Source organism: Parasteatoda tepidariorum, chromosome 2, assembly GCF_043381705.1.
Source record: "Parasteatoda tepidariorum isolate YZ-2023 chromosome 2, CAS_Ptep_4.0, whole genome shotgun sequence".
NCBI classification, from domain to species: Eukaryota; Metazoa; Arthropoda; class Arachnida; order Araneae; family Theridiidae; genus Parasteatoda; species Parasteatoda tepidariorum.
Window position 1 is genome coordinate 91816920 of NC_092205.1, and position 17960 is coordinate 91834879.

The 17960-nt window shown below is 35.1% G+C and overlaps 1 protein-coding gene across 1 annotated transcript in view; it reads left to right on the forward strand.

Moving 5' to 3' along the window:
• LOC107446508 (fatty acid synthase) overlaps positions 1–17960 on the forward strand; it is a 61773-nt gene that overhangs the window by 34203 nt on the left and 9610 nt on the right. The window contains exons 13-17 of the mRNA XM_071177919.1: positions 1378–2542; positions 11045–11184; positions 13319–13504; positions 14882–15211; positions 17599–17718. Of these exons, the coding sequence (XP_071034020.1) occupies positions 1378–2542; positions 11045–11184; positions 13319–13504; positions 14882–15211; positions 17599–17718 (1941 nt within the window). The remainder of the gene's footprint in view (positions 1–1377; positions 2543–11044; positions 11185–13318; positions 13505–14881; positions 15212–17598; positions 17719–17960) is intronic.

Sequence of the window (17960 nt, forward strand, 5' to 3'; positions counted from 1 at the left end):
ACTGAGCAAAACTCATGGGATAGCAGGGCTCTGATTTGTGGATGGACAGCACGTGTGACCAACGCCACCTGGTGGCCTCCGCGACGGTCTCAGTTGTGTGTTAGACATTGCTTGAAGTGGCTGTGTGAGTGATCAGGTAAAATGCAACGTCGTCGTGAGTTGACGGCATTCGAACGCGGCATGGTTGTGGGTGCCCGACTCATGGAACATTCCATTTCGGAAGTGGTTCAGGAATTCGGCTTCCCAAGGTCAACCGTGTCGAGAGTTTACCGAGAATGGGTGAATGAGGGTGTCACAGTCCACAACAGACACCATACCGGGCGTCCACAGGCCCTAAATGACCGAGACAGGCGAAACCTGAGACGAGTGGTAACTCGAGATAGGAGAGCAAATGTGCAACAAATCACGGCTGAATTCAACACTGGCCGTGATAGAGACGTGTCTCAGTGGATAATCCGTAGGAACATGCGTGTTCTCGGGTATGAGAGCCCCACACGTGTGCCACTGCCAACCCAGCGTCATCGGACAATTCGGCGTGCATTTGCCACCAATCACCACGGATGGACGCTGCAACAGTGGCGTAACGTGATCTGGTCTGACGAATCACGTTATCAACTGTTCCATGCTAATGGAAGGCACCGTGTGTGGCGCACTCCGCACGAAGCGATGGATCCAGCATGCCAAGTGGGCACAGTCTAGGCCGGTGGCCAATCAGTCATGGTGTGGGGTGCATTTTCGTGGCATGGAATGGGCCCCCTGGTCGCCCTGGATGCCACATAAGGAACAGGAAACGAAAACATGGGAAAACATGGAGAAAATTACAGAACAATGGAAAAAAAGGGGGGGGGAATAATAATAAAAAAAACAAGAAACCGTAAAAAAAATATCCGAAAAAAGAATAAAAAAATTTATAAATATCCGGAAAATAAAAGACTTAATCTTTTCATCAGCTCACACGATTATATCCGGAAAAAAGTAGTGCTTTCTAATATTGTACCAATATAGTCAAAGCAAAATATATCAATACATTAGTGTGAAGAGCACTAAAAATATTGAAGCGAAAATAGAACACATTAGGTAAAAAATATATACGAGATAAAACATATCAAGCAAAAAACAGAAAATAAAATTTGAAGAAATTACAGAACAGTACACGAAAGAAAATCTATATAGTGAGGAGCGAATTAAAATAAGTTTACGCGTACCTGGAAAAAAAATATTTTTTAAAATATTTTTTATAATTTTCTTCTCTTGTCATTATTTTTTATTATTTTCCACATTTTCTCAATATTTTAACTTATTTTATGTGTTCTATATACTTGCAACTTATGCGCAGTTAATAAATCTTATTAATTTTCTGCGTTTTTCTCATTTCAGGTATTCCAGTTGTTTATGATAAGAATACTAAATGCTGTAGAGCTGGTGGAGTAGAAATGAAACATTTGAAAGCAACTTTCGCTCGAAGACGCCAAGGGAAGCGAACCCCGACACTTTCAGAATATCACTTTGTCCCCTACAATGAGACACAAATACTCTTAGAATCAGAAAAGAAAACGTTGGAGCATTACATTAGGGTATGCACTTTTGTGGCGAAAAGTATACTCGACAAAAGCGATAAGTATACAAACTTTCATTTCACAAATAACTATGCAGAAATAGAGAGAGGCGTCGCCATGAAACATTTAGAAAAAGTAGGGGAGCGAGAGATTCTGCTGCAAGCTCTCAAAAACGCTCAACACGCCGAGACAAGTGAAGAATTAACTGGAATTGCAAATGACTACACATCGAAAAGAGGCTACGACATTTTATGGGAGACCATGTTTGGCGACAGGCTTTTAAGAATGCTATTCGACATTGTGCTAGAGAATACAACTTCTAAAGAGTTAAAAATATCTGAAGCCGCTGATGGTCAAAGACTGATGAGTATAAGACTTGAAGAATTAGCCAAGACATTGATTACGCCGCCTCCGTTGAATTTTACAGTTGCTCATGTCAATCCGGACTGCGTCATGAAGGAAGAGCTGAAAAATATTGACATAATGAAGTGGGATCCAGACCTTCCACTAGGAATGAAGGACGTTGACTTCTTTGTGATAAACTGCAACAGGGTCGAACAGACTTTGCGGAGTGCGGCATCAGCTGTAAAAGACAACGGTTTCGTTGCAGTTCTGCTGAGGACTAAGGTTCTCCCCGCAGAAATGTTTCTCGCTGCAGCTGGGGAAACAGTTATACCCGTTCAAGATGAAAGTGATTTCGAACTCATTTGTGAGGAATTAAACTTAGCAACCATTTGCAAGAAATCTGATTCCCTGACTTCTACGTTGTACTTGTTGAGGAAAGTGTCACATGCTACTTCGAAAAATGTCGTTGTTGTTCCTCTCGTTGATTTCGATTATGAAAAGTGGGTGGATAGAATAAAAGGTGAAATCTCGCAATGGAATGAATGCAAAAGGATTTGGCTTGTGAGTGAATCGTCGGCACACAGTGGAATCATCGGTTTAGTTAACTGCTTAAGGCAAGAACGAAAGGGTACTAGTATCAGGTACGTACTGCATATGTCTATTCCACTCTTCTCTCGATTCCTCTCTCTCTGTATATATATATATATATGTAGTGCCAGTTCCTATCTGTAGTGCCAGTTCCAATCTATAGTACCAGTTCCTGTGCCGTAAGCTGATCTAGCTAGAGATCCAACCAGATTATGACAGATTATGTAAGCTGCAAGTTAGACCCCGTGCGAATTTCCCAAAGACACGAGAGACACGGGAGCGCGTAATGGAACTAACAAAAAAGGAGACGCTGATGAATTCCAAAAGAGGATGAGCGATCATGATTTTCTTTTAACTTCACGATGACGAACTCATTTATTTTGTGTTGTTCCTGTGTTTGTTTATCGTCCATCTTTATGTAAATTTAGCGTTTAATATATGTTTTGTTAAAGTACAGTGCCTCTTATTTTCANATATATATATATATATATATATATATATATATATATATATATATATATATATATATATATATATATATATATATATATATATATATATATATATATATATATATATATATATATATATATATATATATTCTATTCTTGTTTAAATTTTTTGAGTACTCTATTGTATTAGTATATTTTGCTTTAGCTTTATTGATACAATATTAGAAAGCACTCCTTTTTGCGGATATAATAGTGCATATAAATATTTTTTTGATGGTTTATGTTGGTTTCAGTATGATTTATTATGCTTTCATGATTTTTGATATGCCAACAAAACTTCCCTCATTTCATTATGGAAAATGCTTCTTTAATACTATGATGGTTAACCATCAAGAGAAATTTGTTTCTCATGGACCAACAATCCATGATGATCCGTCATGGTCCATGATGGTTCCAACTATACACGTTTATAATGGTTTAATGGGAATTTCTGTTGGTTCTCAGGAACATACCATAAAAAAAGTTTGGATTTTTTTTATGTTGGACTATCATAAATCAGTCCAAATTCCTAATTTGGAAAGATAGTTGTTCTTGATCATTTCAACATTTCTTTTCAAAGATATACTATGATGGCAATTCGTTATGATCTATAATGGTACAACAATGCGTTTTCATGATGATTTAAAAGCCATCAAAGCAATTTGCCATCAAAGCAATTTGGTTTTTTTAATGTTGACCCATCATAAATCAGTCCGAATTTCTACAGTGGGGTGTTGGTTACCATCAAAAACTAAAATGGTTCATGGTGGAATTATTGATGGATGCCATCAAGATTATGTTGGTCCATCAAGGAAAACCATCAAAAATTTTGACTTGGATTCCCTCAGCAAGTTCTAGCAAGAGGCTCACCTTGGGGGGGGGGGAGGTGTCAACTTCACATAGGCTCACATTTTTTAAACGCAATCTGAAGCTTTCGCGTTTCGTTATTAAATTACCTTCATACAAGCCTCAGAATGTAAGGCCATATTATATTTATAAAAAAAAATTAAACAGGTTTGTGATTTGATTTTGTTTAATCTATACTTCTTTTCCAACAAATTATCTAGTTTTGGTTTGTTTTTAAGGCAGTTAATGACCTAGAAAATAGTGCGAAGTTCCAATTTCTTGCTCAAGAACAATTTAATAGTCACGCCAAATATACATCCTACCAACTGTCGGAAGTAGTGAACTACAAGTAATGAAACTACTGCAGTCGCTACTTTTATTTGCAGTTTGTAGTGCTATGTGCTACTTTTTTTCAAAAAAAAGTAGTTTAGTGAGTAGTTTAATGCAAAAAAATAATAATAATTTAAAGCGATTCCTGGCAACTACTTTTTACATTAGCTTAGTCCAATTTGTTGCTGAAGAACAATTTAATAGTCACACCAAATATGCTTTAGGGGATAGTGCGTTAGCCTTCCAATGAGGCGAACCGGGTTCGAATCCCAGTCGATACGAATTCCGCATCCGGCTTGCACCGTCCACAGTGCTGACGTGAAATATCCTCAGTGGCAGACAGATCATGGGTTAGAGTCTCCTTGCTTTCAGGCTTATCGCGGGAGATTTTTTGTGGCTTTCCTCTCCATGTAGCACAAATGCGGGTTAGTTCTATCAAAAAGTCCTCCGTGAAGACAAATTTCTCCTAATACTTGATCCAGGAGTTCCTTTGTCTTCCTGACTTCAAAGAATTGGGTCTGCTGTTCAACGACTGTTATAAAATAAAATGTAAAAAAAACTCTCTCCTCTATAATTCTAGTCAATGATATTTTCGCATCCTCAAACTCATAATTGTTCAAACTCATGATTTCCCTGAATTATTTTCTTTATTTCAAATACGTGTACTTGAAGGAGAATCATTTCACCTAGTTCCTGGGTTAGTTTGTGGCGTAACTACCACTACGATTATTAAGCGTCAATTCCCTAATATATAAGACATGCTAACTCGATTCAATCTTGGGGTACCTTTTGATAGATGACGATTGACATAATCGAAAGCACATTCCTCGCAAGATCAATCAGATCTGAATTTTTTTTCCCTTTATTAACAAAGGCCATGGGTAAATTCTAGAATAGCCCACTCCGTGGCGATTTTTTTAAAATCTCGACAGACAAGTTTTTGATATCTCGCCAAACTAGGTTGCCAGAACATATTTAGAGGAGATTATTTTGAACATCCGATGAAACCACCAAAATTCTTAAACCTGATTGGTTATTTGCTTCCTATACCTCCGCGAATGTTGGATTTCGTTAGAAAGGAGATATAAGTATTTAATTTTTCGCCATTTATGCTTCTGATCTCTTGCTGGTAGGATCATCGTTATTATTTCATTTTTAACTGTTATTTCATTTATTAGCGTTATTATTTCATTTTTTAATCTTTTTTTTTTGCGGTACGGGTTGAAATTGTTTTTTTTAATGATCAAAAAACATTGTTAATCCCAGTAATGATCGCCGACTTGGTAAACTTGGCGATATTTCAAAAAGTCGCCAAGAGGTGAACTATTGTGGAATTTTACCGAAGGCCATCACTCTTATAGCATTATATAATAAAAATTTCTTAAAAGACTTATATTTTAAAAGTATAAATAGAATTAAAAAAGAAATATATGAGAAATAATATTTAATTAACTGTTTATTTAAACATATATATATATATATATATACATCAGTTATTGCAATAGAAAATAGAAACATTATTTTAATAGTTCGCCTTTTCTTACACAATTATCAAAAATATACAATTTTAAGCCATTGGAGATTCTTTATTGTATTCTGCAGCTCCAGTAAACAGTTCTATGGTTATGAGTTTTTTTTCAAACTTTTTATCTGCGTATCAACTATTGCATAATTTGTTTGAGAGCATCATTTGCATCCAGCTCATCAACTTTATTTTGAAAGTCTTTTAAAAATTTTTACCAGCTTATCAACAAGCTAATAATTTCTTTTATCGTATCAATTGTATCCAGCTCATCAACTATTCTTTGAATGTCTTTTCTGGATTTTCACCAGCGTGTCAACCAGAGCATCATTTGCTCCAGAGTTTCAATTTTATCTAGCTCATCAAATGCCCCATATATAAGAGTATTTTTACATTCCCTCTTGCTGGTAACGATCGCTTCCTCAAGCGTTTTACGCTGATGAGCTTTCTTGGAAACTCTTATTTCGGCCACCATTTGTTCTTTGAGAATATCATTCCAATCTCGCAACTCAAACTTGCCATTGGTAGCCATATCGAACTCGCCAAGAGTTGCATCATCATCTGTCTTCTCAGATGGTTGATCTTTGTCCCCTTCAAGGACATTTTCATGAGCCTTCTTAGACTCTCCAAATGGCATTTCAGCCATCATTTGTTCTTTCAGAACTTCATCCCAATCTCTTATTTCGAAATAATTTTCATCCGCACTTTCACCCTTCTTAAACACCTTTGTGCTAAAAGTAAATAAATAAATCAGTATATATATATATATATATATATATGGAGCTGTGGTGGCTTAGGGGATACTTGTATCCTAATGAGGAGACCCATTTTCGAAGCCCAGAGATGTTAGGTTGAAATGAATTTTGCATCCGGCTGTGGCACCAACCACCACAGTGCTGACGTAAAATATCATGAGTGGTTGACAGAACATGGTCTAAAGTCCCCTCCTTGTCGTAAGACTAACCATGGAAGGTTTTAGTGGTTTACCCTCTGCATGTGAGTCAAATGTTGGTTAGTTCCATCAAAATTCCTCCACGAAGGCAAATGTTTCTCATTATTTGATCAAGGAGTTTCCTTGACTTCTGGATTGGATTCAAGGCTATGGAGTTAACCACTGGTAGTGGTATACATATATATATATATATATATACAGTCAGACCTCGATATAAGGTCACCCTAAGGGAATCGCAAAAGTGACCTTATAAGCGGGGTGACCTTTTAACCGATTCATTAGCAGTTCGTAACTAAGCATGTAAATAGTACACATTATGATTTTCAAAAATGGTATTACAAGCGAAAAATAAATATTTAAGTCAATAAATTAAATATATTAAAGTTAATAAATTAAATATTTAAGTCAATAATTTTTAACAGAACTAGTGAAGAATTAAAGAAAGTTAGATTTTTTTGAAAAAATTTAATTTAAAATAAAGCTGTTTACAGATTTCCTCAAAGTGTACATACATACATTACATCTNATAGATATATATTTATATATATATATATATGATTACATTTTTTAATATTTACAATTTTGCTCAGATAAACTCACCTTTGTGTACATTATTCGTAAAAGTTAAATATTAATTAGATATTTATAGATTTTAGTAAATAATGCGATTGAAATAAAAGTTCTTATAAAAGTGCACTATGATATTTTATTAGATTACTATTTACGGTAGTGCTTAAAATTTAAGTTTAAGCTAACATCATTTTGTATTCGCAGTGAAAAATATTTTTATGGAAAAAAATTATAAAATTAATGCTACTATAAGATAATGTTACTAATATCTGATACTTACAGCCTTTTTCGCAAAAATCTCAGCACTTTTGCCATTTTTCTAATTAAGTTTAAGCACCCGTAAAATAATCACCTACAGATAGCACATAAACTTTAGAAATGAAGATTTCACAGTAAAACAATGCATGTAATTGTTATAATTGTTTGTATTAAATTGTTTAACCATTGTTACATTGCAACAGTTAAAAGTTTTCTTAGCATATATTAAACAATGAGTGACTAATTAAATAATGTCCTTTCAACAGAGATAACTTTTAAGGAAACTTGTCTTGAATCCAAATGGCATCGTTTAAACTTGAAATAAATAAGATAACATCCATTAAGTGCAAAAAGATGATTCTGTACAAAATTTTTGAAAATGAGTTTATTACAAATTTAGAATACTTGTCCTTATAGCTTTTTAATTATATTTTGTTTTTGTTTGTACTACAAGTATTTACAAAGTTAACGCCAGGGTAGTCCAGACATTTTGTGAAAGTGGAAGGTCCTATTTTAGTAAAATTGTGAAAAAACTATTCGTAATTTGTGAATATAAAATAAGCGTTAAGTTACATTCTTTCAACCAGGGCTTTTGTGAATTTGTGCAAATAGGGTTCTGCTATTGCAAAAATTGCTAAAATCCTTTTCAAGAAGTTTTTAAATTGTAAATAGATACTAATTTCTTCTTAACAATTGCTACTACTAAATTAGAGATGCATCATACAAATATTTGATATTTAGCCAATACTGTTCAACACAGAATATTCATTTCGGACGAATAATGGAAACAAAATCACTCACATTTTTAATAATTTCAATTGACATATTTTAAATAACGCCACTTAGTAATGTATCACTTTTAATGTGTCACGCATTAAGTGAGCTTAAACAATTTTTAAATGTATAATATTTTATTTAAAGAATTGCCAGGAATTAATTTTTATTTACATACTATTCTATTAATTATTTTTGTGAATAGATATAAGTTGATATATTATTTATTTACGAAAAAAAAAAATTATGATTTAATATTAATAGGAATGTGCACACGATGTTTGTAAAAGTAGAAATGTTTTCTTAGAATACTTCATTTGGACTAATCTTAGGAAACTTAGTTTGTCTCGAACCGTCTTTGTTCCACCCCCTCCCGGGAAGGGTTTATTCTAACCCGCATTTGCATTTGCGTTACATGGGGAGGAAAAACCACTGCACCACACCTATTTATTTTTTAGATATTACTCTACTCCTAGTTACGTATTCACAGAAATATCATTCGTATTCACTGACTGGTACTAGTTTAGATTGGTACTAGACTAGATTTTGACGTTCCATAAAATAGCCTCTTTTTGAATATTTTGGAATGACTTTTTAATGATTTTTGACGAAGATTTTTGATGATTCTTGACGAAAATGTTTGAATGACTTTCGGTGTACATTTCTATTGAAAGTTTTTATGTCTTAATATTTAGTGTGAGTGAGTCGACTGGCCTGTGTACAGGTTAGGGAACTGCCCTCGCATCAAAAAGGTTCTGGGTTCAAATCCCGGGCAAGGCATGGATGACCTCTCCTTCTCTTCTATCTGTCCTTACTGTGGATGCAACGCTGTCCCACTTAATATGGTGCCCCTTGAAAGAGTGGCCAACAAATCTGCCCTTCGGGTGCTTGTATGACCTAGGTTATTATCCAGGTGGGCATTGGAAAAAAAAATTTAGAGTGAGAGCAGTAGAACATAAAATAACGGTCACTCGTTCCTGTCACTTGTAAACAGATGTTTTTTTCCTCAAAATTTCAAAGGATCTTTAGTTTTGCTCCCCCTCCCCTCAAAAATAAAAATTCGAGAAAGCAAAATATAGAAAAACACATGTTTAATAGCTTTAAATAAAGAACATATCCGGAAAAGTTTAAGAAAATCAAAAAATGTCAACCATTCAAACCTGTCTGATTTGCCCGATTTTGAAATCGACACTTAACTAGGTTGATCCAGTTAAATTGGTCAACTAGATGACAAAAAAATTGCTTCATTTCTCAAGTAGCCTAGATAACCTGTGAACCACCTAAATAACCTGCATATTATCTGCTCGGTACTCATTAAAGTACCGTAGAAGCATTCTCTTACCAAACAGCAGCAACGTTTCTATGAGCTTGAATTAATATAATGTTACTTTTTGACAGGGCTCGAAAAACCGCCCGTCCGCCCATCCTCGGCAGTCAAATATTCCCCGCGGACAACGAATTTCTGGAATCCGACGTCCGCGCTGACGACCATTTTCCCGTTAATGTTCGTGATACATTTTCAATTTTTGTTATCTTACAAGAGTCTAGCGCCTCACTTTTAAAATAAAATGACCCTCTAATCTAGCAAAATGACCCACAATAGAGCAACATACTGCGCATGGTGGAATTGATGTTTTCTCTGTCTAAGGTACTACAGCAGTTGAAAGGGGCTTTTCAGCAATGAACTTACAAAAAAGCACATTACGTACTGGTCTTAAACATTAAGCGTTAGACGCAGTTATGAACATCTATCTAAATAAAAAAAAACTTTCAGATTTCTGTGCAGAAACCTCTGTAAATCATTGGCTTGATTGTGGAACTGGCAAACGTCATATTTGAGTCATTTAAAAAAAATTGACATTCCAGATAACTTGATCTTTGTCATTTAAATTATTTCATAAAAGAAATACTAGGTTCCTATTAGTGACCTAGTATTTCTTTTATTACTGTGTAATGTATTCCTAGTATTTGTAATCCTAGCAACTACTAATTCATTGTGCAATTTATATAAATGTTTGTAATAAATAAGAGAAAATTATATTTGTATTTATTTAGAAGCTCCGGGTTAGTTTCAAAGGAGGACGGGTACATTGTTGGACAAGCCGTTCTCGGGGACGGGTAATATTTCTGAGTTTTTCGAGCCCTGCTTTTTGATATATTCAAGTTAATAAAATGAACCAACCTATAAGTATTATAACTTTCGTCTAACAGCCGACCCAATTTTGGATTTACAACTGCTAATGTTCAACTCCATAGCCTTGTGCTTTTGAACCCAATCCAGAAGACAAGGTAACTCTTGGATCAAGTATTGGGAGAATTTTGCTTTCGTTAAGGATTTGTTGATGGAACTAACCGGCATTTGCTTTATACTGGGAAAAAAACCAACGGGTAGCCTGATGACAAGGGGAGTTTAATCTATGATCCGCCAACCACTGAGGATATTTTACTTTAGCACTGTGGTCGGTTCAAGCCGGATATGGAATTCGTATCGAACAGCCATTACTGGGATTCAAATCCTGTTCACGTCATTGGAAGGCGAACGTTCTATCCCCCGAACCATCACGCCTCCAACCTATAAGTTGATAAGATCAATTTCTTTAAAAAGTATATAATACAATAAATCAAATAACATTATTTGCTTAAAATATATAAGGAAATTAGCATAATGCCATTAATTATTAATTTACATAATTCCATAATGTCATTAAATTGCATAAAATTACATAATGCCATTAATTTATTTGAAGAATAAATACAATCAACCAATCAGAATGACCTCACGGATCTAGATAAATGGTTTGAATTATTTCAGGTGTCTGTTCAGAAGCAAAGCTGATTTCTCTACAGACAACAACAATCAATGGTTTCAGGATCTAGTTCGGAAGGATCTCGCAATGAATGTATACCAAGGAGGCGTGTGGGGATCCTATCGTTATTTGAAATTTACTGAAGGTAATGGAATTTCTTATGCTCCTCTATCATGCATGAATGGCCAAGCATTATGTAAATCATTTCAGCTTTATACAGAGTGTTTCAAAGAAATAAAACTCGCAAGTCCATTGGAGAATCCCTCATATTCTCGATCACAACGCCATCTGGGGAGATGACCGGTTCCGTAGCTTGACTCTTCCCTCTCCTCTTCTCAGTTGTAAAAAGAATTTCGTATTTGATTGCCACAAATATTTTTTTAAAATTTCCACGACGCTTTTTTTTTGGAACTACAGTGCACTCCCGATTATCCGGGTTAATCACCGGGACAGGTCGCACGGACAATCGAAAAACATGGATAATCCGAAAACTCCTTTTATTAAAGAAAAATTCAATATCAGTACAAAAAATATAAAAATTACTGACATTTGCATGCATAACATCAAACTAGGAATTTTTCTTATTAAAAAATGTGTAATGCGTCTTCGCCATACATCGATGCACATATTTTACGAACCGCAGTAATGTCACCGTAATCAAATCCTCCCATATAATCTAATAAAGTTTCAACAGAGCAGCAGAATGAGAAATTGTATTTCATTCATTTACTACATCTTCTGCATCAGTTACTATCATCACTATTTGATTTAACAACATTACGATGTCTTCATCAGTCAAATACTGGAAGCCCAGGCTCACATGCATCACTTTGAAACCCATCTTCTAAATTTTCTTCATCAAGAATTTCGAAACCTTAGACTTCTTTTGCTTGTTCGAGAATGCTGTTATCATATTTTTCTTGAATATCTGTAGAGGATTGTTCATCAAGCGGTATCATCTTTCTCCAAGATCGTGATAACATAGACGATTTTACCTTTGACCATTCTGCTGATGTTCCATATACTGCAATCCAATAACGAATATTGCTTTCCAAAAATTTGGTAGTGTTATAACTTCATGAATAAAATTTTTTTAATCTTGAAAATGTTTCTCTTTATATTTTTCATGTGACTCCAGAATGAGCACGGATAATCCGCAAACCGGATAATCGAGAGTATACTGTATATTCAATGTAGTTTTCAGTTCCATATAGTTACCTAACTTAAAAGTTTTTAATCTATTTGAAAATCAAGACAGAAATTATTGTACTTCCACCTCCTCTGACTCTCCACACGCTAATGGGGAAAGTATGCGAAGTGTTGCCATAGGTAGAGAATTCTGTTCTACGCCACCTGCAACCCATTTCGATCGCCAATTAAGAGCCAGCCTTTATTTGATAAAATTTTCGAAAATTTAGTTCTAGTGTAACTATTTATTAAACCAATTTTAAATATTACTGCTAATTATAAATCTGTGATTTTGCAGATCGTCCTATTTTTTCTCAGGTATAATCTCAGGTTCAATATAGATCAGGTTTTTCTCAGGTTCAATATAGATGCTATTTTAAATTCTCATAATTAAAAATTTGAACCTTTATGCGAATTACGAAATAAATTAACTAGGAAAAAATATGCTTTGTTTGAATTATTACTTTTGGCAACAGCAGTGACCAATGCAGAGTGTTACAAAATAATAGTCAAAACTGTAAGATGAGGTTTCATAAGTATTGCATAGCAACCCATGATTGGAAATATTATCTAAGAAAGCCTCTTCGCAATGGACAAGCTGATGAATTTGGGAAATTTGATCTGCCGAACCATGAAATTACGACGCAAAAGCTATTTTTGAACCTGTTTGAATGAAATTCTCGACAATTAGCATAAATTTCTTTAAAAAATAATTTCGATAAATAGAAGTACCGGTTCAAAATGTGCATGAACAGTTAGACTATTGTAGGGTGGTTCATTTCGGTTACTCTGCAATTGTCAATCCTTATCATGTACCCTGCATCATATTAAAGTTTTCAACACCATGTTTATTTACGACACTATACTGTATCACCAAAAGTAAAATGCTACAATAATTTTGTTTCAACGATGCTATGGCGACAAAATGAAATTGCCAAAGTGACATCTTAATTATTAAATGCCTAATTATTTATAATGAGTATTATCACGTTTTCATTCCGCCTAAAATACTATTTCGAAGAAATTATTTTGAACACATAATTTAAGATCAATCGAATTGCCTGAATCTCATAAAATTAAAATGTTTGCAGGTTCCAACAAGAGAGAGTCTAGCGCTGCTTACTTAAACTTTCTAACTCGAGGTGATTTGTCCAGTTTTGTTTGGATATCACCTAACACTTTGGAGAAAAGTGTGTTATGCCAAGTTTATTATGCTCCTCTCAACTTCAGGGATATTATGCTAGCAAGTGGAAAATTGCCACCTGATGCCATACCAGGTAATTCTCCTTTTCTTCTTCTTCTCTTCTTCGTCAGCACTACAGCCTAGTGCAGGCCAAGGCTTTCTAAATTAGCTGCCTCCAGGCAGGGCGACTTTGAGCTAGATTTTTCCACCTGTTTATTCCCAACAATTTTAAGTCTATCTCAACACCGTAATTCTCCTTTTGAATGATATAAAAAATTCTTAACAGAATGTATTTTTTATCGAAGATCGGTTGACTGAATGTAAACAATAACAAGCTTCCCAAAACCGGAAGAAATTTAGAAAACTTCCGGTGTATCTCTCCGCTTATGGCATGGAGGCAATGTGTGAACAGGCTTAATATTCTAGAAAGTTTTATTACTGTGATTTGTGTTTAAATTTACGCTTATTTGGCTATATTTGCGTAAGATGGCACAGTTTGTTATATATTCGGTATCATCATAGCAAGCTTTCGAAGTTTTTCGAATTCATTTGTTGTTTGTTTCGTTGTATGTTAGATTGAAAGAACGCGTTACATTGAAAACACTACAAGTATGACAAGTATGGTGTGTTTTTTCAAGATTGGGTGTAAAAATCAGTCGGAAGTAGTAACCCGGAAGTCTAACAACGAATTTTAACCCCTAGCGCCATCTGCGCTTAGTTTTACACGGTCAAACATCTATTTCAGAGTCACGATGGCTCAGGGGATAGACCGTTCGCCTTCCGATAAGGCGAACCGGGTTCGAATCCCAATCGATACGAATTCCGCATCCGGCTTGCACCGATCGCAGTGCTAACGTGAAATATCCTCAATGGTAGACAGATCATGGGTTAAAGTCCCCTTGCAGCCAGGCTAACCGTGGGAGGTTCTCGTAGTCTTCCTTTCCATGCAACGCAAATGCGGGTTAGCTCCATCAAAAGTCATCCACGAAGGCAAATTTCTCCCAATACTCGATCCAGGAGTTCCCTTGTCTTCTGGATTAGATTTAAAATTACAAGACTACGGAGTTGAACATTAGTAGTCGTAAACTCATAAAATTGGGTCGGCTGTTCAACGACGGTTATAAAAAAACATTAATTTCCTAAACTGGATTATTAATGAAATCCTTGTATCTAAAGTTACGAGAAATATATTCATCTGAAATGCAAATGGTTGAAACAATAAATAGTTTTTATTATTTTTTTAAAATTTATTATTATTTTTTTTAAATTTATTATTATCTTTTTAAAATTCATTATTATTTTTTTTAAATTTATTACTATTTTTTTTAAATTTATTATTATTTTTTTTAAAATTTATTATTATTTTTTTGAAATTTATTATCACGTTTTAATAATTATTTTTTTCTAATGTTTATTTAATTATTTTTGGACAATTGTATTCCTTCCAGTAACATGTATTTCATTCTTGCAGGAGACCTTGCTCGCCAAGATTGTATTCTAGGTTTAGAATTTTCTGGAAGGTTATCCAGCGGGAAAAGGGTGATGGGATCAGTTCCAGCCAAAGGTTTAGCCACGTCCGTCGCATTCGATCCTGACTTTCTGTGGGATGTTCCAGACGAATGGACTCTTGAAGAGGCCTCAACAGTTCCAATAGCCTACTCCACTGCATATTATGCCCTGGTTGTGAGGGGAGGATTGAGAAAGGGTGAAAAGGTCCTCATACACTCTGGCAGTGGCGGAGTTGGACAAGCCGCCATTTCAATCGCTCTCGCTATTGGATGTCAAGTTTTTACCACAGTCGGTGAGTTGCAGCTCATATTTTGGATACTAGCGTCTTATTTTCAAAACATGTTGTTGTTTTAGTTTACTTACGTAGCACTAGAGCTGAACAATGGGCTATTGGAGACGGTCTGGGAAACATCCCTGACGATGATCCGAAGACGTGCCATCACAATTTTGAGTTTCTGCAGAGGGGATGGCACCCCCGCTTCGGTAGCCTGACAACCTGAGTGAGAAGTCGAGCATTTTATAGTCGAACAGTTTAACAAGGACTCTCGGTCCCTGTGTAGACTGATCCAAGTGGTCACCCATCCGGACACTGACCGCAGCCAGTGATGCTTGACTTCGGTGTTCTACTGGGAACCGTGTCTTAACGATCAGTTCACTACAGGACTTCAAAACATGGGATCTGACACTTAATATTTTAGCTTAATAATTGTAGTCAAAAGGTATATAAAAACGGATCTCGAATACTTTTTTATCGGCTTTCGAGATCTTGAATGCTTTTTAAATTTGGAAATAGATATGGATTTTCTTTTTATCGTGAGCTCGACTATTTGTAGCAGCTTACAATATTAGGATTGCTCGTCAAGCTTTGGAATAATCAAAATGAAAACTTGAGCTCTTTTTAAACTTGCAAAATCTCAAGTCTATTGACATAACAGAGCCTTGTATGACACTTTTTGCTATTTACATAGATATTTAGTTTGTCTACAATAAGAACTGCCCCCGCCACAAAGTCTGAGGCCACCCGCTGCTATGGAAACAGGAACAGCGCATTTCAGAGAGGGTAGCTTCTCTTCACTCTAAGGCTAACACAGTAGACCGAAGAAAAAGATTCCCTTTCTTTCGCCGACCGGAGCCAAAACCTGACCTAAACAATGATCCCACGCCCCTACTTAAAATAGTCATACCTCGTTACTGTAGTCACCGCCACGGGTTCAGACGAAGGGCTATGGGAGTTCTTATTTCAGACAAACTATACGTCTGCTTCAATTCAAAAAGCAACCCAACACAAATGGAGGAAGCTTCAGAATATTTGGCGATATCACTTGAGCCATTTTAACGTCTCGAATTTTTTATAATATTTAAATTGCAATTCTTTTTTTATTTTATTATTTTGCTTACCTTACGAACTTTTGAATTGAAAACTCCTTTTTTCACGCCGAAACTTTTGATATATCTGATTTAACTTGTGCATTATCTTCTATCCGTATGAGGACTATGTATGAACTCCAACCAATTATGCCAAGGTGCTTACTTAACTTGCACTAAATTCAGATCCAAATAAACAGAATAAAAAATATATATTTCCTGCAGAATAAATGCTTTTAAAATGGGTCTCGTTTAGATCTTCTCAGTACTGTTAATTTATTTTATTATTTTTTACTTTATTATTTTTTACTTTATTATTTTTTACAATGCATTAAATTTAATTTATGCATTGTAAAAAATATTCAGAAGTATATAATTGGAAAATATTGAAAGTTTTCCTTAAATTTATTCACATATACTATGTTTTAATGTAGATAAATAAAGTATATCGCTCATTTACAACAGGCATAATTGAATGAAAATACCAAAGTATGGTGTGGCGTAATTAAAGCTACGGTTTTTCAACATCAATCCCCTGGTATATAAGACAAGCTAACTCGATTCGATCTTATAGAAACCTTTTTAGAGATGATGGTTGGCACGGTTAAAAACTCCTCTCCCCACATTGGTGACCCGGACGTGATATGAACTCGCCTACCTCGAAAGTAACACATACTTCGATTAGGACCCTCCTACTTCGATGCATGGTACACATTGAAAAGTTGACTTGCTATCTTTACAACGGAATCCTGCGCACACTCGACTGCTAATTGCAACACCGTGAGCTTAATACAGCTCCCACGACAAACGCTTAAGACTCGGTGAACTTAATACAGCTCTCACCACAAGCTCTCAAAATCCGGTGAACTTTATGCTGTTCTCCCGTTCTTTCGCAAAAACCACGTAGAATCAACTAGTGGTATCCTTTAATCGAATTCTATCCATGATAAAATTGTGGTGGGGGAGTATTGTAACGTAACTACCAATTCACTAGTATATAAAACATGCTAGCTCGGTTCAATCTTGGGGTACTTTTTGAAAGATGATGGTTGCCCTCGCCCCACATATGGCTATCATTGCTAATAAAGCAAAATATTTTGCAAAACATATGGATGTTTATGGATTATTTTTCTTGTGTGCATATTTTGGGTACAACAGTTTTAATTAGTTTAAAAACATATGAATACAATGATAAGACGAATAAATATTCTTTGTTCGTATTCTTAACTCTACCGCTCTCAGCCAATTCAAAACTTTCTTATAACTTTGTTTTGTTAAAATTAATTCCATGCATATAATAAGTGTTTCATTTAGGTTCTCCGGAAAAGAAAGAGTTCCTGAAAAAACGTTTCAAAGCACTGGAAGAGAGACATTTCTGCAATTCACGAGATACATCGTTTGAAGAACATATTTTAGATGCAACCAACGGAGAGGGTAAATCTTCTTTTAATGTGTCCTATCGAATGCCCTGTGCCACCCGGCATCTCTCCCTTTGAGGAGGATTTCATAATCTTGAGATCCCGTCTTTTTATTATAAATTTCAAGACGGATTAATAAAGATTAATCAGTACAGATTTTGACCAACAGATAGCCTTGTAGTTGCGAAATGAAAATTCTAGAAATTTTAATTTCTAGAGATATTGTAATACTTTATATATATATATATATTTGACATA